This window comes from Dermacentor variabilis, chromosome 8 (assembly GCF_050947875.1).
Source record: "Dermacentor variabilis isolate Ectoservices chromosome 8, ASM5094787v1, whole genome shotgun sequence".
Lineage (NCBI taxonomy): Eukaryota > Metazoa > Arthropoda > Arachnida > Ixodida > Ixodidae > Dermacentor > Dermacentor variabilis.
The window spans coordinates 45,621,331-45,639,741 of NC_134575.1; the positions used below are offsets into that span (position 1 = coordinate 45,621,331).

Sequence of the window (18,411 nt, forward strand, 5' to 3'; positions counted from 1 at the left end):
GAACTTCACACATAACCCCGTTGTAATTGACATAAAAAATACTTTTGTTATATGTGAAGTTTGCTATATATTCGCTACATGCTAAAGTCAGCAAGCAACATTTTGGAATTAGTTCATTATATCCAATATTTTGTTATATCTAGTATGTTCTTTATACTGGAAGTTTCACTGTATTCTGATACGCTCAATGCCTCGCTTTTCCCATTTGTGACACACCTTAGAATGGCTGTTCACACCTGACAGTAGAGCGATCTCACTATCCTCACTCACAGCACATATGTACATTGTGCAGGGATCATCGGACCTGTAGTCCTAGCAACTTTTTACTATGCTTAGCTTCGAGGCAACAGTCAGTTTGAGATTAGGGACTTGACCTTGCTGTTATTTTGTGGCCCAGTTTAGGCGACTACAGCAAAGCTCAGGACGAGCTCACACCTGCTGTATCGGCCAATAACCGGAAATGAGGCACACATGTGGGTTCTGCGAAGAGGGGACGCGAGCAACACTTACGCGTGAAGAGAAAACGGATTAGTAGCTGCACCGTAGAAAAGGCACTAGATCTGCACCCTCACTCGGAACAAAAGGGTAGACGGCTCGAGCTAGGACAAAGGGAAAGGAAATAACTGCAACCTTGATCAAAGCCCCGAGGTAAATCACCGGGAAATTAATTCAGTGGAGGTTATCCTTTTTTTTTTTTTTTTTGCACACAACCTGCGAAACTCTTCTATGTGTCGATTTCTTTTGTGTTGTGATGAAGGAACATGTGAAAAAGTAAAACGCGATCAAATAAGTTGCTTAACAAAGAAGCGCTGCCAGACATAACCATCATCCAGTGCAGTAACTAAAGGCGTCGATGACCAGCTAGGACAAAGGGAAAGGAAATAACTGCAACCTTGATCAAAGCCCCGAGGTAAATCACCGGGAAATTAATTCAGTGGAGGTTATCCTTTTTTTTTTTTGCCCACAACCTGCGAAACTCTTCTATGTGTCGATTTCTTCTGTGTTGTGATGAAGGAACATGTGAAAAAGTAAAACGCGATCAAATAAGTTGCTTAACAAAGAAGCGCTGCCAGACATAACCATCATCCAGTGCAGTAACTAAAGGCGTCGATTTTACCGACTGATTCGTTGACTGATTTTAATGTCCGAACGTGACAACAAGGCTATGAAAGATGCCACAGTGGAGAGGTCCGGGTTAATTTCGACCTCCTGCGTTTTTTTGCCATACAACTAGCTGACCCTCGTTAATTCGGACAAATAGAATAATTCGGGCTCATCCTCTGGTCCCGGCAGGCATGCGCATTATTTAATGGCATTAAACTCTCATTCACTCCAACTATCTGGTCACACACTGGTTAATTCGCACAACTCTCGGAGCGCGGCGAGCAGGGAATGCCACAAACGTGCAATGCAAAAGAGCAAAAACCAGAGCTAGTGTCCGGCCAAAACAAAGCGGTGGAGCCTGCACCGCTACAGTTGTCAGCGGAAATTGTACGGCAATGAACTCTTCGTGCCTATTTGTGCCTTTAAAACCTTTATCAGTTTACCGCCATGAACTACACCGTGTTGGCCGTGTACCTTCAGAACTGCGTGGTCGCCATTCACGATCGCATTGACAGCGACCACAGTATTGCATGCAGCGGTTGCGGCAAACAGCAGTTTTGTTTCGACTCCATGCAATGCGTGCGCAGTGTCAAACCAAGTGGAAGGTGTCGATGATGAAGAGCGATTCTACCGCAGCTCGCGTGCTGCCATTAAACCCGCCAGCTACATAACGATGCTGTTGTCAAACAACTGGCTCAATGGTGAAAAAATAACCAGAATCTGCATGCGATGGTGAAAAGCACATCTCGGACGGAAACACAGATGTTTTCCCACAGCTTCACTGCGAAGAAAACCACGAGTCCTCCACAGCTGCGAGCGGTAATCAGGCACCAGATGACGAGAATCGCAGCTTCTGCGCTGCTTTTGTGCAAAATAGAAACAAGATCTGGTGATTCATGCAGTAAATAATGGCGTGTTGTAAGCATTTGTTTATTGCTCTCTTGATCCCCTCGATAATTCGGCATTCGCTTTATCCGAACCTTTCTTGCAGTTCCGTGAAATCCAAGTTAACGAGGTTTTACTGTGGATGTAAACCTAAATACGTACATGTGCATTTCTTCACTTCACTCTCACCGAGACGTAGCTGCCGTGACTAGGAATTAAACCTGCGACCATGTGCCCAACAGCAGAATGCCACAGCCGCGGTGTCCTTGTGGTGGTGCAGGTGTAGAAAAATGGATGAGGCAGAGGTACAAACTGATAGATAACAGCCTGACCACTCTTGCATCTTTTGTGCGTGGGTCCCTCAGATACCAAACGAAAGTCACTGCAAGAATGGTCTAGTGGACTTTCCAGCCCCTTCTCCTTATACACTACTTGTTGCTAGATCAACACAAGAGCTTTTGCTCGCCCAAACTCACCTGTGCAGGAGATGGACTCGACGCCGGGGCCAAAATACTCGACAATGGCTCCAGTTCCACCTTTCACGGTCAAGATGCCAGCCACCTTCAGGATGACATCTGCACAAGCCAGCAGCAAAGGAACAATGAGTCATTCGGGTTTATAAGTGACGAAACCTTACCACTGCACCTGACTACGGTGTTGTAGCAAATTTCCTAATACTGTTCAGTGCCTCTTTGATTTGAATGCTGAGTGATGAACTTCCCTAATGGCATGTTTCACATGATACTTCATAAATGCTGTGAGGGGTAGCTCACTTTTAATTAAGACACAAGCAACATGACCAATGTCCGCAAGAAGCTTAGTTAGTGGTACATACATGAGCAATGTGAGAGAACACAAAGTTTTGTTTCTTATGCGATGATTATACTTGTGATTTGTGGATTTGAATACGACATGTTAAAGGGACACTAAAGGCAAATACTAAGTCGACGTGGACTGTTTAAATACCTGTCCTGAAACCTCGCAACGCTTATTTCGTACAAAGAAAAGTCGTAGTTTACGAAAAAATTGTACCTAAAGGGTGCGAATACCTTTTTCAAAATTCAAATTTCCCGCCACTCAACCAGGGGAGCGGTGATGTTGCAGACACCATTACCGCCCTTTGCTACCGTCGGCGAGTAAAACGCCGCCCAACAGATGACGGCACCGAGCCAAGACAGAGCGGTGGATTCGCCGCTGCAACTGCTTTTTGGTCAAGTGGCGTAAAGTTTGTGCAAGTTTCGCGAGCCAGCAAAACCACTGCAGCACTATGCGACCAGAAAAGTACTGAAATGCGAAAGCGTGGGCGGTGCAGAGTCGAGCGAAAACGAAATGTTTAGACCGCGCGCGTTATTGTTATTCTTTTTTCTAAACATGAAATGCAGCTGGACAAGTACCATTTTATTTCATCTTATAATACGAGGATCTTTTTTTCCAATGACTAGTTGAGTACTAGTGACAGATTTTAACTGAGGAGTGCTTTCATCATCGGGCAAGTGCTTGAACGTCCCGGGGGAGTCTCTAAATGTGTCCTGCATTTACCTCGATTTCTCGATTATTAAGGCTCTGTTCGCGATAATATTGACGCCTTAGAGATTCTCAAGCACTAGTCTATCACTTCAAGTTGACTTAGTATTGTCCTTTAGTGTCCCTTTAATATTAGCAAGTACACTTCCCGTTGGAAAATTAAGTCGCATTGCACACTTTTATGCAGGGCATCAGTTTATAGCCACTGCAGCCCTTTTAAAGCAAATGAGGTTTGTCCTGTCATAGTGCTCAAAAACATACATCAATACCGTTACAATTTGAAGTGAGACACAGCTGCTTTCTGTAAACAGTCCCTCTTGGCAATCAGAACAGTGTTGTGCTAATGACCATTACGAAGTGCAACTTTATGGCAGGGAGGTTATTGTAAGGCCAATGTGCGTGACAGATGAAAGGACAGCACATCACTTGACTCTATCCCCGCTCTGCACGTAGCCAGCCCCACCGGTAAAAGCAGGCTCTATCTGTGTCATTGCATTGTCAGGCTCAGCACGATTTGTCCCCAGTCAAAGATTCTGAAATCTGGGGGGGTCACGGAAAATTCTTGCGACAACCCTCCCCCCGCTCCGTTTATCCACAGTCCACGAAACTGCACGGAACTAGTCACCACCCTTTCACGCTTGCGATGTACATCCAAAGCTAGCGTTGGGACAGGTTGCTTGAAGCTAAACAAAGAGACCAATGTGCATCTAAGAACAGGGTCTTTTTGGAAATGAGAGGCCACCGTAGATGTGTCGCAAAGATGGCGGTCGTGAACAGCTTTGTTGCCACCTTGTGCAGTCGCTTTTGTTTGCAGAGTGGTTTGTCGACTTTCCGAGTGTCACACAGCTGTCACACAAGTGTCACACAGGTGCTAAGAATAGATCTGCATCCATTTAATACCGGACCGTAACTGTAGTTGGGAACGCCAGATGAAGCAGCGCCAAGTAGGCCTGCGTGGTCGAGGCAATGTGGCCGTGATGAAAATTCGCCGCTGGTTGCAAGCCGTCACAGAATGCTTGTCGCTAATATGTTCGTATGGGTAGCTTATCAGTGATCGACGACTGCTGAAGCAATATGAGGTTCGCCGCTGCATATCCAACACGATCAGCACCTATCGGCAGCTAATCGCTCCCTTCGCCCATGCTTTCTCACACGATGAAATACACGCTGCTTTTGTTGCCGTCTCCTCTGTCCGCGTTGGGGGGGCTGCGGGCCTCGTCAAGCTGCCTCTACCGGAGCAGCTTTTACTTGCAGCCTCCTCCATCAAGTAGATGGAACTAAAGCTATTCTATTCTTCTATTATCACTTCAATCGGTCCGGTCAGCAAGGATGAACACAATACCAAGGCAGCCCCACAGATATGGTGTCATTCTGCGAATAGCGGCATTAGGACACAGTGTGTTCGACCCCCGAATTGAGCCGACGTCGGTGATTGCTTGCAGTGACAAAGTCCACTTAGCGCTCCTTTCGAGCGGCAAACGAAGGGGAATGCTCGCTTGGTAGGACTGAGCACAAGGGGCTCTGCAACGCACGACTTGTTGCACTGCGTGGGTCTCTAAACTGAATATATGGAATATTTAAAAAATGAAATAGTAGATATTCGATTTGCGAATCGAATCTTTAAGACATTCCCTATTTGATTAAGTTTAGCTATATTCGCGCAGTTGCACACCACTAGTTAAAGAGTTGCCGGAAAATGCTATCTTTCGGCCCCAACATTCAGTACGTCGCCAAACTGCGATCGTATGATATGTTTTCCAGCCGCTAGGTCTCAGTGAACAAGAAAAGGCACGAGGCAAGCGCGATCGAGAGCATTAGGAGCCTTCCACTGCAGCTTCCCCACAGTACTTGTCCACCCATGTGGCATGAAAATGATGGTACCGGCAAACATCGTCGCAGGTCGTTCGACATCATATTCATAGCTATTGCCTACCCTGTTGCGATAAGCATCTTCACCAATCTTTTTCAGAGAGCGTGTGGCGTAGCGAAGTTGGAAGCGTACTGCATGCTTTCCACAGCCTGTAAGACAACCCAAATGCACCATAGCTCCCTGCTGCAGGCTATGCAAAGTGAGCGTCAAGTTTCACTCTGGTGCCATCGTAGTCAAATGTCGCAGACCAGCTCCATTTCGTTTTCGTTTCCCATGGATGTATTAAAACACTACGCAATAAGAACACAACAAAGTGCTCAGGCCCCCTCCAGCACGAGGCGCCTTGGCTTCTTGCACCACAATTCTCACCGACTGGAAACTTCAGACCTTTCCAACAAAATGCCTCGCCCGAAGAAGCTGCTGACTCGGGCCGAATTCTAGGAGTGCAAGTGTGTGCTTGCAAAGCCGTAAAGACAATCTGGCCGCTAGGGCCGCACCAGCTCTGAGCATGTCGGCGTCTCGAGCTGCAACCATTCACGTACCACAAAACGTTGCGCAGATGTCAGCTGTAGTTGAGACTGCCAGATTTTTTTTAGTGACCTTGGATCATACATTTTCCTGGTTGGTACACCTTCTTCCTTGAGTTCTTTTCCAAAGCATACGCTCGAGGTTCTACTGTAATGCTGTCTATCGAAAATTTAGTCTTTACCACATTTCTTGCGATCTTCAGAAACGGGAAAAGTGCACGGTTGCAGAGTGAATGAAGAACTTTCAATCCTTTTATGAATTTTGTCAATATTACAGAACATGGACCTCACGCGAGAACTCTCCACAGCAGCGACAAAATCTGAAACTATTTCGTGCCTCGCAATGTCTAGCATACTTGAAAAGCACTTATTCACCCGCTTGAAACATACACCTGATGCAAAACAATGAAAGAAGCGAACCCACTACATGATGACGCACTGACACCGAGAGCAAACACCCAGCCGTCCACCGTCCAACTCGTTTCACTAAAACACTTTCCACATAACATTCAAACCTCAGAGCACAGGTCCAATTTGAACTGTTTCAAGATGCATGCGAAAAAATTTAAAAGCTTGCCTTTCGCTGATGTCCAGCCGGACATCTTCCCCGTCAGCTTGACACCAATGACGTTGGGACACTTGAGCTCCCAGGGAATGTCGGCCATGACGTCAACGGCGTCCGCTCCGCCCACGCCGATGCACAGGCCACCGAGCCCGCCTGTCGAGAAACAAAAATGACGGCGTACATTCGGTTATTGGGTGCTTGAGTGGAGCAGCTTGCGAGGCCTCTGCGCCGTTAACCACAAAGGCCGAAGCAGACGCGCCGTAGATGGGCAATAAATTTCACTCCAGACTTCGAAATCAGCATCAGGGGCAGTACTTCCTCGGTAATGAAAAAAAAAAACAGGAAATGAATTCAACTTGCCTCCATTTGGCGTGTGGCTGTCTGTGCCAATGAGCAGCACACCAGGGAAGGCATAGTTTTCCAAAATAATCTGGAGGCGGGAGAGAAATAAGAGAGAAACTTGCTGACACAGACACACTTCTGAGTACTACATGTTAAAAGGATATCAAAATGAGACACACTGAAATAATCTAGACTGGCCAATTACTCTATCAAACATTTAAATATTTCTCTCTAGCGTCTCCAAACATAAGACCCCGGATCACCAAAACCTGCTACAACTGGTCAAACACATTCAAAAGGATAGACTCATGAACCTAAATGGTTTGGTGTAACGTAGGGAAGAGCGTGACTTTCGTATACAGAACAGAATAGTACTGGTAAAGACAGTTATGTCTTCATCTTTTTGACGTTGTGTTCTTGATAGTGAATTTGAATTCTTTCTTACAATGTGGTCAACATACCAAGACATGTCGACACAAAAGAAAGGGGGGGGGGGGGACTGGAGGCTACAGGTTGAATGAAGCCAAAAGGCAATCCAAGTTGCATTAAGAAAAAGTTGCATTTGTTCTAAACTCCTCATCTATGCCCAGTACTGAGGTTTTCACATCTTACAAGAGCATGTACACAAACTTTTAAAATATATTTCTATTTTCAACAAGCCACAATATTCCTTCGGTAGTTCACAAATTGAAGGGCCCACGATGGCAAACATTCAAGAACTACTACACTAATCATCAATGTAAATCAAGTGAAAGCCCTTAGAAATAACCGTGTTAGTAACACCCCTTATGACAAGGAAAAGGCAGAAAAGTTAAATCATTCCATTCATCGTCAAAAACTTTTTACTTAGCGCTGTATAAACAGCGGCTGGACTTCGACTTGTGGGATTAGATTATCTCTGACAGCTGCACTCACTGCTGCCGCTCTGATGCAAGCGTCACTCGGCTTTCCAGATTTGTCCAATAGAGGGTTACATTCTTAAATCACAGTTCTGGCGGTGTCTTGGTTGGCCCTGCTCACTACAAACGCGACAAACGTGCTTGCTCGCGAAAGGGCAACATACTTACTTGGTGAATAATCCCACTGCCTGGTTTCCAGAATCCAACGCCATACTTGCTGCCCGCAGAGCTGAGAAAGTTGTACACTTCCTTGTTCAGGTCCTAACATGAGAAACACAAGCATAGATGGAAAAGGAATCAGAGGAACCGAGCTGCTCGGTTTTTCGTAACAACTGTACGAAGCCAAAAGACAAAACTAAAGAATAGAGAAAATTACTCTATTTGCCAGCCTCTAGCATGCACTCTTAATAATAATAATGATGATGATGACGGCAAGTCCATACAATGCCAACGACGCTCAATCCGCTGGTTGCAATAAAGAGCTCTCCGGCAGAGATGCCAACAGAAGTTAGATTTTTGGATATAATGCTTTTTTTTTTTCCTTTTTTTTCACCCCAATCGAAATGCTGCCGCTGCGCCTGAGATCGAGCCCGCCACATCGAGCTTGACAACGCAACGACATAGCCACAAAGCTACTGCAACGGATGTGAAGGTAAATTTGGCAGGCTTTACCTTCTAATTGCAATATCAGAGGCATACTGCTTTCTTCTTTATAGAACATAGCATGCGTTACAATTTGAGCGCCCATTATTTTTTTTACAATGAGCCCATAAAAACTGGGTGTAAATCAGATTCAGGGAAACATCAGAAGTGGGTAATATAATCAAACGTTGAATAACAGGCACAGATACAGATACGACGAATTAGCAGACATAATTAAGTGATTATGAGTTTTTTCCCTGCCGATATCAGCGTGTAATAAATCAGCGTGTATCAGCGACATCAGCGTGTACACAACGGATATGGGATGTGGCAAAGGTATTTTCATGTCAGATTCACCTTCGCTATAACAAGGTTTGACTGTATATGGTAACTGCATTTTATTACTCTAATGCAGAAATGAGAAGAAAAGAAATAAAAGTGGAAGAAAGGCCAACTTTCCTCCCTTGTGGGAGCCAAACACACAATCTTTGCCCGACACACGAAGTGCTCCACAAATTTAGCTACAGTGGCGTTCACCCATTTGTCTGCATTTCTTGGGTATTTGTATGCGTGCACCAAACCTAGTCCAGGAATTTTAGCTAATACCACTCACAGGCCCACGGCGGCGGATGCGGCACGTCCCTTCCGTCACAGGGGTGACATCACACATGTGGTAGACATAATGCTTGAATAACTTCCAAATGCAACATTTCAAGCAACAACAGTTTACATTTATTCTGGCTGGATTTACGTGTATTTTCAATCTGCTTGTCAACCACCTCCCATGCACTTGCAGATTATTTGAAAAAAAATTTTCTTAAACAGTCCCATTTCGAAAGGCAGCCATATGATTTGATGATCAAGCCACACAGCAGGATATTCAACAACCCCTTTAAAAGCTTTGAATATTCGCGCGCCCACAATAACTCGTCACTAAACGAATCAATGACTCACCTTGGCTCTTGCCAAGTCCTTGGCCCCACCAACCTGAGCTTCGATCAAGTGGTCACAGTGGATTGTTGACGGAACTGCCACCTGCAAAGCACAGAACGCTGACTTCTCCAGCAATTTATGTACTTTTTGCCAGCACACTTACCAAGAAGCATTTGTAAAGGAAGAGTTTTGTATTTGTTCTTGAATGCGAATGTCCAGGAAAATAAAATAATTAATATTGTCTTTTTCTTGGAACAAGGTGATCTGTGATGCCATTTGGTGAAATGCACAGAACTAGTTCGCGCCAGAAAATGTAATTTAATGCTTTTTCGATGCTTATGCTCATGTGAGCTCTTAATTAACAGCTGCAACACATTCCTTACAACTTGCACATGTGGCCAGAACCAATGTATGGCATGTAAATTATTGTTCTGAACCCAATTCTTGTCGTGCAAGTATAAAATGCCAAGTTTTGTGCAGGCTTGTGGAGGGAAAGCAACGGGTAATTTCTGCTCATGTGTCAGTGTTTGTAGGACTTTGATTAATTCATGGGCAAGCATAACATATGATGCTACTATAACATTAGCATGCCTGCTATAGATTTGACAAGCCCTAAGATGATCCCCACTTGATTACACAGCGAGTTAACGTCACCACCTATTAAAATAATAAACCAAGAACATGTGATGGCAAGAGCTAAGAGGCACCATTTGGCAAACGCTATCAAATTTAGGCCCAAAATTAAATGAACAGTGTTGGAGCTACTTCTTTCTACCACGTAGGCGACAACAGTCCATCATCATCTCATCTGCTCCTCACAAGCTGTTGCAGGTTGAAGTGCTGCACAGTCTGCTGGTTCGTTAAAAAAAGCAGTGAGCCATTCAGGCATGCCATTTCCTTCTTGTTCAAGTCAGCACAGTAGCTGATGGGGTTGCACGATCAAACAGCAGCTGTCTTATTGACTACACTTATGAACTATGATGCATTGTCCATATGTGCACCAAAGTTTGCATCAAAATTACAGAGTTTTATTCCAAAGTGCTGCAGGGTCTATTGAAAGAAAGTCAAGATGGTAGGATGACAGTTTGTGCATTTTCTAGAGATTCCTCATCATTTGAGTACTTAAATTTTGATTTAGTGTACAGTCATTCATGTAGCATTTCATTTCCTTCTTTTTTTCATAAAAAAGTTTGAATCACCTGTTCGAACTGCATATATAAGTTAATTACTATATGAACTTATGCATGGCCCTCAACCCCGCCATGAAGAGCAAAAATTTCTAAAAAAAGAAAAAGCATCACAGACATACCTGCAGTGCTTGCCACCATACCGCTTCATCGGGCTACTAGACGGCACTCGTTGTACTGCTGACAATGGTATTGCCACTACCATGTCCGACATTCGGCACCAAACCTACCAAACCGCAAGTTTGGTTGGTGATCCCGAGACAGCGACATGATAGCCAGCCGATGTGGGAAGTTCAGCCGTAGAATGTTTTCACAAGTAGACTACATCAGCTATCAGCCGCGAGATCACGTGCACGGGCTCATGACGGTTCATGTACTGAGCACTGAAATGAAATCGATTTTCTTGTTGCAATTAACTTTTTTTTTTTTTTTCGGGCCGCCCAATTATTCGGACATCTTCATGGCACTGCCTGTGTCCCAAGTCTGTCAGCGACTGTAAATGCATTCACAGTCAGTCACCAGTGGCTGTGATAATTTGCATAGCAGTCAAATCACAGTTTGAGGCTTCAGTGAGTAGCTACAAGCCTGCCTCGTGTAAAGCCCGCAGCCAATAACAATTCCAAAAGAAAAAAAATTTCGCCAGCCTTTCATGAGCAAATACGGTATTGCCCACAGGTGTTGTGCAGAAGGGAAATATATTGCTTTGCAGTTTCTGACGAAACACGCCGTGTCGAACATCTTGTCCGACATGGCGCTACCTTCACAAAAGTGGTTGTGTAGAAATCCTGAGCATGGTTAAAAAATTATTATTAAATCATGGGGTTTTACGTGCTAAAACCGCTTTCTGATTATGAGGCGCGCTGTAGTGGGGGGCTTCAGCAATTTCGACCACTTGGGGTTCTTTAATGTGCACCTAAATCCAAGTACACGGGTGTTTTCGCATTTTGCCCCCCCATCGAAATGCGGCTGCCGTGGCCGGGATTCGATCTCGCGACCTCGTGCTTGGCAGCCCAACAACATAGCCACTAAACAACCATGGCGGGTACTCTACGTGCTGAAGTGAAACATAGCTGCACGGGGCAAGCAGAAGGCTCAACTTACCTAGAAGCTCAATGAAAGCGACTTTTTTTTCTTGCTGACCCTGCTGGACTGAAGTGGCAAAAACAAATCACGCGCACAAACGTGTGCACCGTGACTGAAGGGATTATGCCGAGCCATAAGCTGGCCAACAAATGCTTTAGCCACAGATAGCACATGCAGGGAAGCAACACTGCACAGCCAAGAGGCACTGGGTGCAGTGTGTCTTGCTTTAATCCACGGCTGACATCTAGGCTTTGAAAGAAGTCGGAATGACCACATCTGCTAGTATAAAAAAATATTTGCTCACCCTCTTCAGGCCACTTGAGATAAACTGTAGCATCGCCATCTGGCAAGCAAAAGAGATGAGAGAGGACAAAAAAATGACAAATTGGTCATAGTGGGCCATTTTTTATGCTATCGCAGTGACTCTCTCCCATTTCTGTGTTTGTCTTACTGACACTCGCCATTGTAGAATTAACATTTGAGACACCTTATTCTATGTAAAAGCACTGAAAAAAAAAAAAAAAAAAACATGCCTGCCCCAGTCAGGTTCATGAAATATCACACAGGTGAACTGATCGGTCATACTGCTGTTTACGATGTTCAGAACAAAAATAGAATGTTAATGGAACATCTGTAATACAGGAGAACATGGCCACACCACTATTAGCAGACTAAATATGAAAACACAGAATTCTATCTCAGTGCACAGGATACACATAATTCTTCAAGCAAGATTCTACTAAATGCATCAACAATCACATTAAGTAATCCATAAAAACAGCATGATAGAGATAAAGACAGCTACTTTTTAAACGGCATACTGTTCATGTCAGCTAATGCCTCCCTTACTAGATGCCTGACGCGTCGCTAGTCTTCCCATTGGAGCGGAGGTTCCCGTAGTTCAGGGTAGTCGCGGAGAGACGGTGCTCGCAGCCGACCCACTTCCTGTTGCGGAGGAAGTGACGATTACTAGGCTGGCGCACACTCGACCAATGGCCTGACGAGAGACTGCAGGTCCTGCCTCCGGGATCGCAACAGACGCCGCTAAAATCTCAGAGGCAGGGCTATGTGATTTAGGTTTGCAGCGGCAGCCGCAGCTAGCGCTCGCAGCCGACCCGGGTTAACCCGGGTGGGGAAGAGTAAAGAGGAGAGGGGCAGGAACCAGCTCCTCGGTTCATGCAGCAGGCATCTAGTAAAGGAGGCATTGTGTCAGCATACATCAGTAGTTAAAAAATCAGTAGTGAACTCCTTGATCAAGTAAGCTTCGCTTATGGACTTGTAGGTAATTACTGCGGGCACAAGCTCCAACTGCAGGATTGCAGCAAGTCAGTGCCCAAGGCAGGCTAATCTAGTAGTAATCCCTGCTGCATTCAGCTGAGAAGGCATGATGGAAATGCATGCTATGCAAGGCAACAACCACAGTTAACTGAAGAACTTTATGTTATTTTTCTTTTTGCAAGATTTTGTCAGGTCGTCTCAGTGGGAAAGCCAGTTGCTTGTACTGGTGGCACCATCTACGAAGCGACAGAGCAAACTGCAACTATGGTTACGTATCAAGGCACGGCGCAAGACATAAGTGCAGCAGCACTCAACACACTGTTTGTTGCGTGCCAAGTTGAAGCAGCTGGGTTTGGTTCGACAGCGGCATGCTCGCTTCACCCGCGGCAGTCAGAGTTTTGAATCTCGAGAAAACTTTGGCAGGCTTTTGCTACAGTTGAAACCTCTTTTGACAAATATTCAAGTTTCAAGAAATTCCTATTGTTATAACTGATAATTGTTATAACCGGTTTGAAATTGAAAAAAGAAAGGAAGCAGACGGGAGAAATATTCAAAGATTTTAATAAAACCGAAAAAAAGTACCCTCGAAACCCACTTTACGATTACCGGTTTTAACAACACTCTGACGTAGCAATGAAAAGTTGCCGCACTGCAAACTCTTTGCGTGTCCCGTGGTAAAATAAACCGTTTACTACAATGTCCCCGTGCCATGTTGTTGGCTATCGCTATTAAAATCTAGCTACTGGGCTTCTGCACCAAAAGAAAAGGAATGCGATTTCCAGGAGAAGAAAAAGAGAATTGGTGGCAAATTAGCGGTAAAAGCGAGAGAAATGCCACTAGTATTACACGCACCTCCTTGTGGTCTCAAAGCCACGACTCACACCGCGCTTATCAAATGGGAAAGTGTTGTTCGGGAGCTTACTCAACACACATCCCGCCTCTTCAAGGAGCAAAGTGCTAATGACGGCGACCACCTTCAGTTGCACTAGCGTGTATGTGTGTGTACGACGTCAGCGCAGTCGACTCGTGAATCGGAGGGATGGAAGGGAGACGGGTGAGGGGTGCACGAGGCCCACGATGAGTACGGCGATGCAAAGAAGGCATGCCGTGCGGCACGCAGGTAGATGCGGCAGCTTGCAACTCTTCTTTTTTCTTCCTAGAGAATTTTTCTTCCAGTTTCCCTGCGGCGCAGGCATCCAGTAGGCACACCTAATCGTTATAACCAACAATGCACCGTTGGAGCACTGTGGTAAACGGTTTATTTCGCCACAGAACACATGCAAAAGTTGACGGTGCATCGGCTGCTCACTGTTATATGCAACATATTGTTAAAACTGGTGCTGTTAGAAGGGAGTTCGAATGTACACAGTCGAACGCCTCTATGGCGAAATTACCTGTACAACGAAGGATGGTTTATTTCCCAGCCAAATTCCCATCTTTGATATTTGTTGTGAACGCCTCTACAATGAAGACCATTACAACGAAAGTGCCTGCACAACAAAGAAACTTAGAAATTTCTGATGCTCGATTTGTTGCTTTACAACGAACGCCACGTTGCGGTGTATCCACTGCCCTCTGCAAACGTCAACAAAGTACACTCTGCGCTAGCAACACACATGAAGCAAACCTGCTTACGGTATATCAGAAGCAGTCCACCTCTCCACAAATCGCTCAACTCATTTTATATGCTGTTTGTTGCATGCATCAACGGGTACAATAGCTGATGAATACGTTTTAGTTGATGGCGACGTGATGATGTCAATTGTAACTGATGGTCAATGATGTCTTTAATACCGTCTAATGTGGAAAGGTCGCGAACATCAACAAAGCCAACAGTGATGAAGATCCTGCAAACAAACTGACAATTTCGAAAACAAGAGAAGCGATGGTGGCGCTCGACGATCTGCAGCTTTACTTTGTGCGTAGCTCCTGCATTTTGCCGCACAGCACGCTATGAACCTCGGTGCAATAAGCATGGCTCCAGTCGCACAATCTGTCAGACAAGTACGCACCCAAAAAAAAATTACCAACTTATCTCAGTAAGTCTCTCTTAATTTCCTGTTAAAAAGGCTTTCTTTTGTTAAAAGTGCTCAGCTTGCTCTATTTTGAGCGGTATGGTGCACAACCTTTACAAAGAAGTGACCTGTAGAGCGAAGGAGTTTAGAAGTCCCGAGCACTTTGGTATAAAGGCATTTGATCGTATTCCTTTTCATGCATTTGATGATGGTGTTGGTAACGATCACCACTGATTCGAAGTTATCTTCGAGAGAGGAGCCCATAAAAGCAATCGCAGTAAAATCAAAAGCGAGTCTGCGCCCACCTGTGCTGTGGCATCTTGCATGGCGACCCGGTCTGGTCGCAATCGCAGGTAGCTTTTGCCACGTTCGATCTCCTGCTCCTCGGGGTGGTCCAAGTGCGAGTAGAGGATTTTCTCGGAGAGGGTCAGAGGCCGATTCAACCTGTACGAAATGCGTCCGTCAAACTTAGATGGCCTGGTGCACAATCAACCGTACAAAAGGGGCAAGACAACACGCAAGCAAGCAGCAATATATCGTGAGTTTGCTGCTGGGCTAGTTGGCACACGGTATTCAGAGCAAAAAACGGTGCAAGAAATGGAGCAAGAAAGGCGACTGTTCCTCATTTTTGTCATTTCTTGCACCACTTCTAAGCAAACAACCCAGAATGACACTGCAGATGACAGTCTCGTACTTGAAGACACTAGAGATGAGACTTTTTTTTTCCGAATTCCTAGACCCAGCTAACAGGCATTCTTCCTACTACTACTACAACTGCTATTCCATTATGCTCTTCATATAATAGGGTCACGTCTTTAGATAGGGTTGTCACCTTGCTCTCATGGGGTGCATTTTTGAGCAATTATTCTTCCAATTCTATGCATCTACATCATGGATCTGTCTCACTAAGTAAGTGGTCAGTATCCAGTGGCGTAGCAACGGTGGGGGCCGTGGGGCCGTGGGCGCCGGGTGCAAGGGGCCAGTGGAGGGGGGGGGGGGGTGTCATATACGTCTGAAAACACCCCTCTTTCTGCCGGCTACACCCGAGGGGGTGACAGAAGGCCTATGGGGCCCCGGGTGCCAGATGACCTAGCTACGCCACTGTCAGTGTCAGATGTGATGACTGCGTGCAAGCCAATAATCACATGCAAAAAAAGAAAAGGGGGGGGGAAGGTTGAGAGAAAATAATTCTCACAAAATTTGAGCCCTGGTGCACATTCTTAATGTGTGTGTGTTGGTTAATTTTCAGTTTTCAAAAAAAAAAAAAACTGTCTACCACGCGCACAGTGCAACCTCTCTTTCGAGTAGTTGCCATTTGGTTTCTTTATTAGGCCACATGCATTGGCATGTGTGCGTGAATATGCATACCTTTTTCGAACAACTTGTAGATTCTGCTCAAGCTTCTCATATGGGAGATAGCAGTCAGGCTCATACCTGCTCAAGGCAACCTGCAGTAAATAATGAACAGCCTTTAAGATACACCGATAGCCAACACGGACAAAAAATATCTAACTAGAGCCCAGCTGTGATAAGTGCTTCCAAAGGTTCAAGGTGATTTTACATTGAAACTGCATTTCATTACACCAGCGCTCTCACAGATTTGTGGAATCTGTAGTAAATAAGAATAAGGTCCTGAGCAAATCTGACATGCGACAGTCAGTCGACTTGTTAAATGAACTTTGACAATCCTGCTACAATTTTCGGCGCTACTGCTTCTTCAAAGCGAATTAATATGACCTTCCTTTTAAAATTCAACAATGATCTAAAGACCTAAAAGGCATTTACACTTTTCATTTTTTTTTAAATTCAAACAGATAACATGATTCACTGATAACATATCCAAACTGTTTTCAGGTGCATGCTGATGTCGTTACCATAAACAATCTTGTGCTACGAATCTTGTGCCCTTTTAGTCAGATATGCTGACTGGAAAGCTTAATAGCCGAGCGCATGCTAACGACTGTGGACGAGAATTGTTATTGTTTTTTAAATTCACCTCCCGAATGATAAGAACTTCGGAAGAGTGATAAGAACGTAATAAGCGGAAGTATTAGTATTGTCACTGCTATACAAACTGAAACCACAAAGTGAGGATTGCTAAATTAAAGATACTACGCATGAAAAAGCAGAAACACTAAAATTTACCTGAGCTGCTGCGCTGGACAGTGGAGACACGTGCAGGGAACGTGATTGGATGAACAGCCGCTGCGCCAGCTGAAAGTGAATCGGACATCATTTACATGAGGTAGTCTCACCTTGGGCAGATCTTTGCACTGAGTTTTTGGGAGACCCCCTTTGCTTGGAGAGGGCGCAGTTAACAATGGTGACACTGACAGATAAGCGCTACAGTGACCTGAAAGGGGCAGCAACCTCGGGAAACCTGAGGCGTGGCACGGTTCGGTTATTTTCTGCGACGTTGCTAAAGTTTGCACACATGGGTCGGGCGAACAACGGGAATTACAACGCACGTGCGTCCAAGTCCTTGAAACATTGTACAAAAGCATTAAGACGAGAAATGCTGCGCAACGAACCGGTCTGCATCTCAACGTTTCACCGGTGACCGCTACAGAGGTGGCATTGCCGAGTCATCCGCTACTTGCACACGAGATTTACCGATGCACTCGGTGCAAGTTGCATCGTTATGCGGAAGGGGGGGGGGGGGACTGAGTTGCAGAAAGCAAGTACACGAGCACTGCAAGATTTGTGAACATCAAGTTCTTCAGTCGTAGCGAAGGCAGCTGCCGACTCCCACAGATCGTCTGCCGCACATTACTCGGCATCGCGATTCGTGCACAACAAACTTTTTCTTGCAGGCCATACAAGCCGCGATTCTCTCGTCACAACGAAAACACAACACCATTCTCACACCAACGACCCGGCAGAGCGTGAAATATGATCCCCTCGCATCGAATCTCGATCGGGTCAAACGTGGTCGCGCCGTCCAGCAGAGTGACCCACAAAGCTCGCACTAAACGTGGAAAGGAGTCGCAATTACCAGGCTGGCGCAGGCTCTGGAAGTGTAAACCATGCTTGCTCAACGACGCTAGCGCTGTGCACAGCGCAATCGGTTTCGAAGCAGAGGGCTCTTTGAAGCGAAAGACGCAGTGAAGGACGCGAAAAGGACGGCCTGGGGTCGCAGTCCGGTGGACAGCGGCGCAGCGGATCCCCAAACGGCTGCCGCAGCGGAGAGCATGCGCCGGCTTCTTATATACAGCACAGTGTCCTCAGACTTGTGGTTAAGCTACCGCTAAACTTGGACGACCAACATCTAGTTTCGTTTCTGGACCACGCTCCGGATGCTAGACGCACAGGTTGTGCGCTCAATTAATTCGGCACTGTTTCGGCGTTAGCCTCGAATGTGACCTGACGCGCACAATTAACTATACTCCAACGTGATACACGGGCGTAAGCGCGCGCTCGCATTTTTCAAGCTTGGAGTTCGCTCGTAATTTTTTAAAGAGTCTAAGAAATTACACCTTTTGGGGCTAACCTTGTCCCACAAGGATAATCGCCATCTGCCTTGTCGCATTTCCTTGCTTCAATGCTGCGAGCCCGGT

At 45.5% G+C, this 18,411-nt stretch overlaps 1 protein-coding gene across 1 annotated transcript in view; it reads right to left on the reverse strand.

The window, feature by feature from the left end:
* LOC142590191 (putative aconitate hydratase, mitochondrial) overlaps nt 1-18,044 on the reverse strand; it is a 41,164-nt gene extending 23,120 nt beyond the window's left edge. The window contains exons 1-10 of the mRNA XM_075702094.1: nt 17,850-18,044; nt 17,000-17,068; nt 16,223-16,302; nt 15,160-15,298; nt 11,866-11,904; nt 9,313-9,393; nt 7,885-7,977; nt 6,836-6,905; nt 6,488-6,628; nt 2,466-2,564 (exon numbers count right to left, since the gene is read on the reverse strand). Coding sequence (XP_075558209.1) covers nt 2,466-2,564; nt 6,488-6,628; nt 6,836-6,905; nt 7,885-7,977; nt 9,313-9,393; nt 11,866-11,904; nt 15,160-15,298; nt 16,223-16,302; nt 17,000-17,068; nt 17,850-17,882 — 844 coding nt within the window. The 5' untranslated portion in view covers nt 17,883-18,044. The remainder of the gene's footprint in view (nt 1-2,465; nt 2,565-6,487; nt 6,629-6,835; nt 6,906-7,884; nt 7,978-9,312; nt 9,394-11,865; nt 11,905-15,159; nt 15,299-16,222; nt 16,303-16,999; nt 17,069-17,849) is intronic.
* Nucleotides 18,045-18,411: the final 367 nt, after the last annotated feature.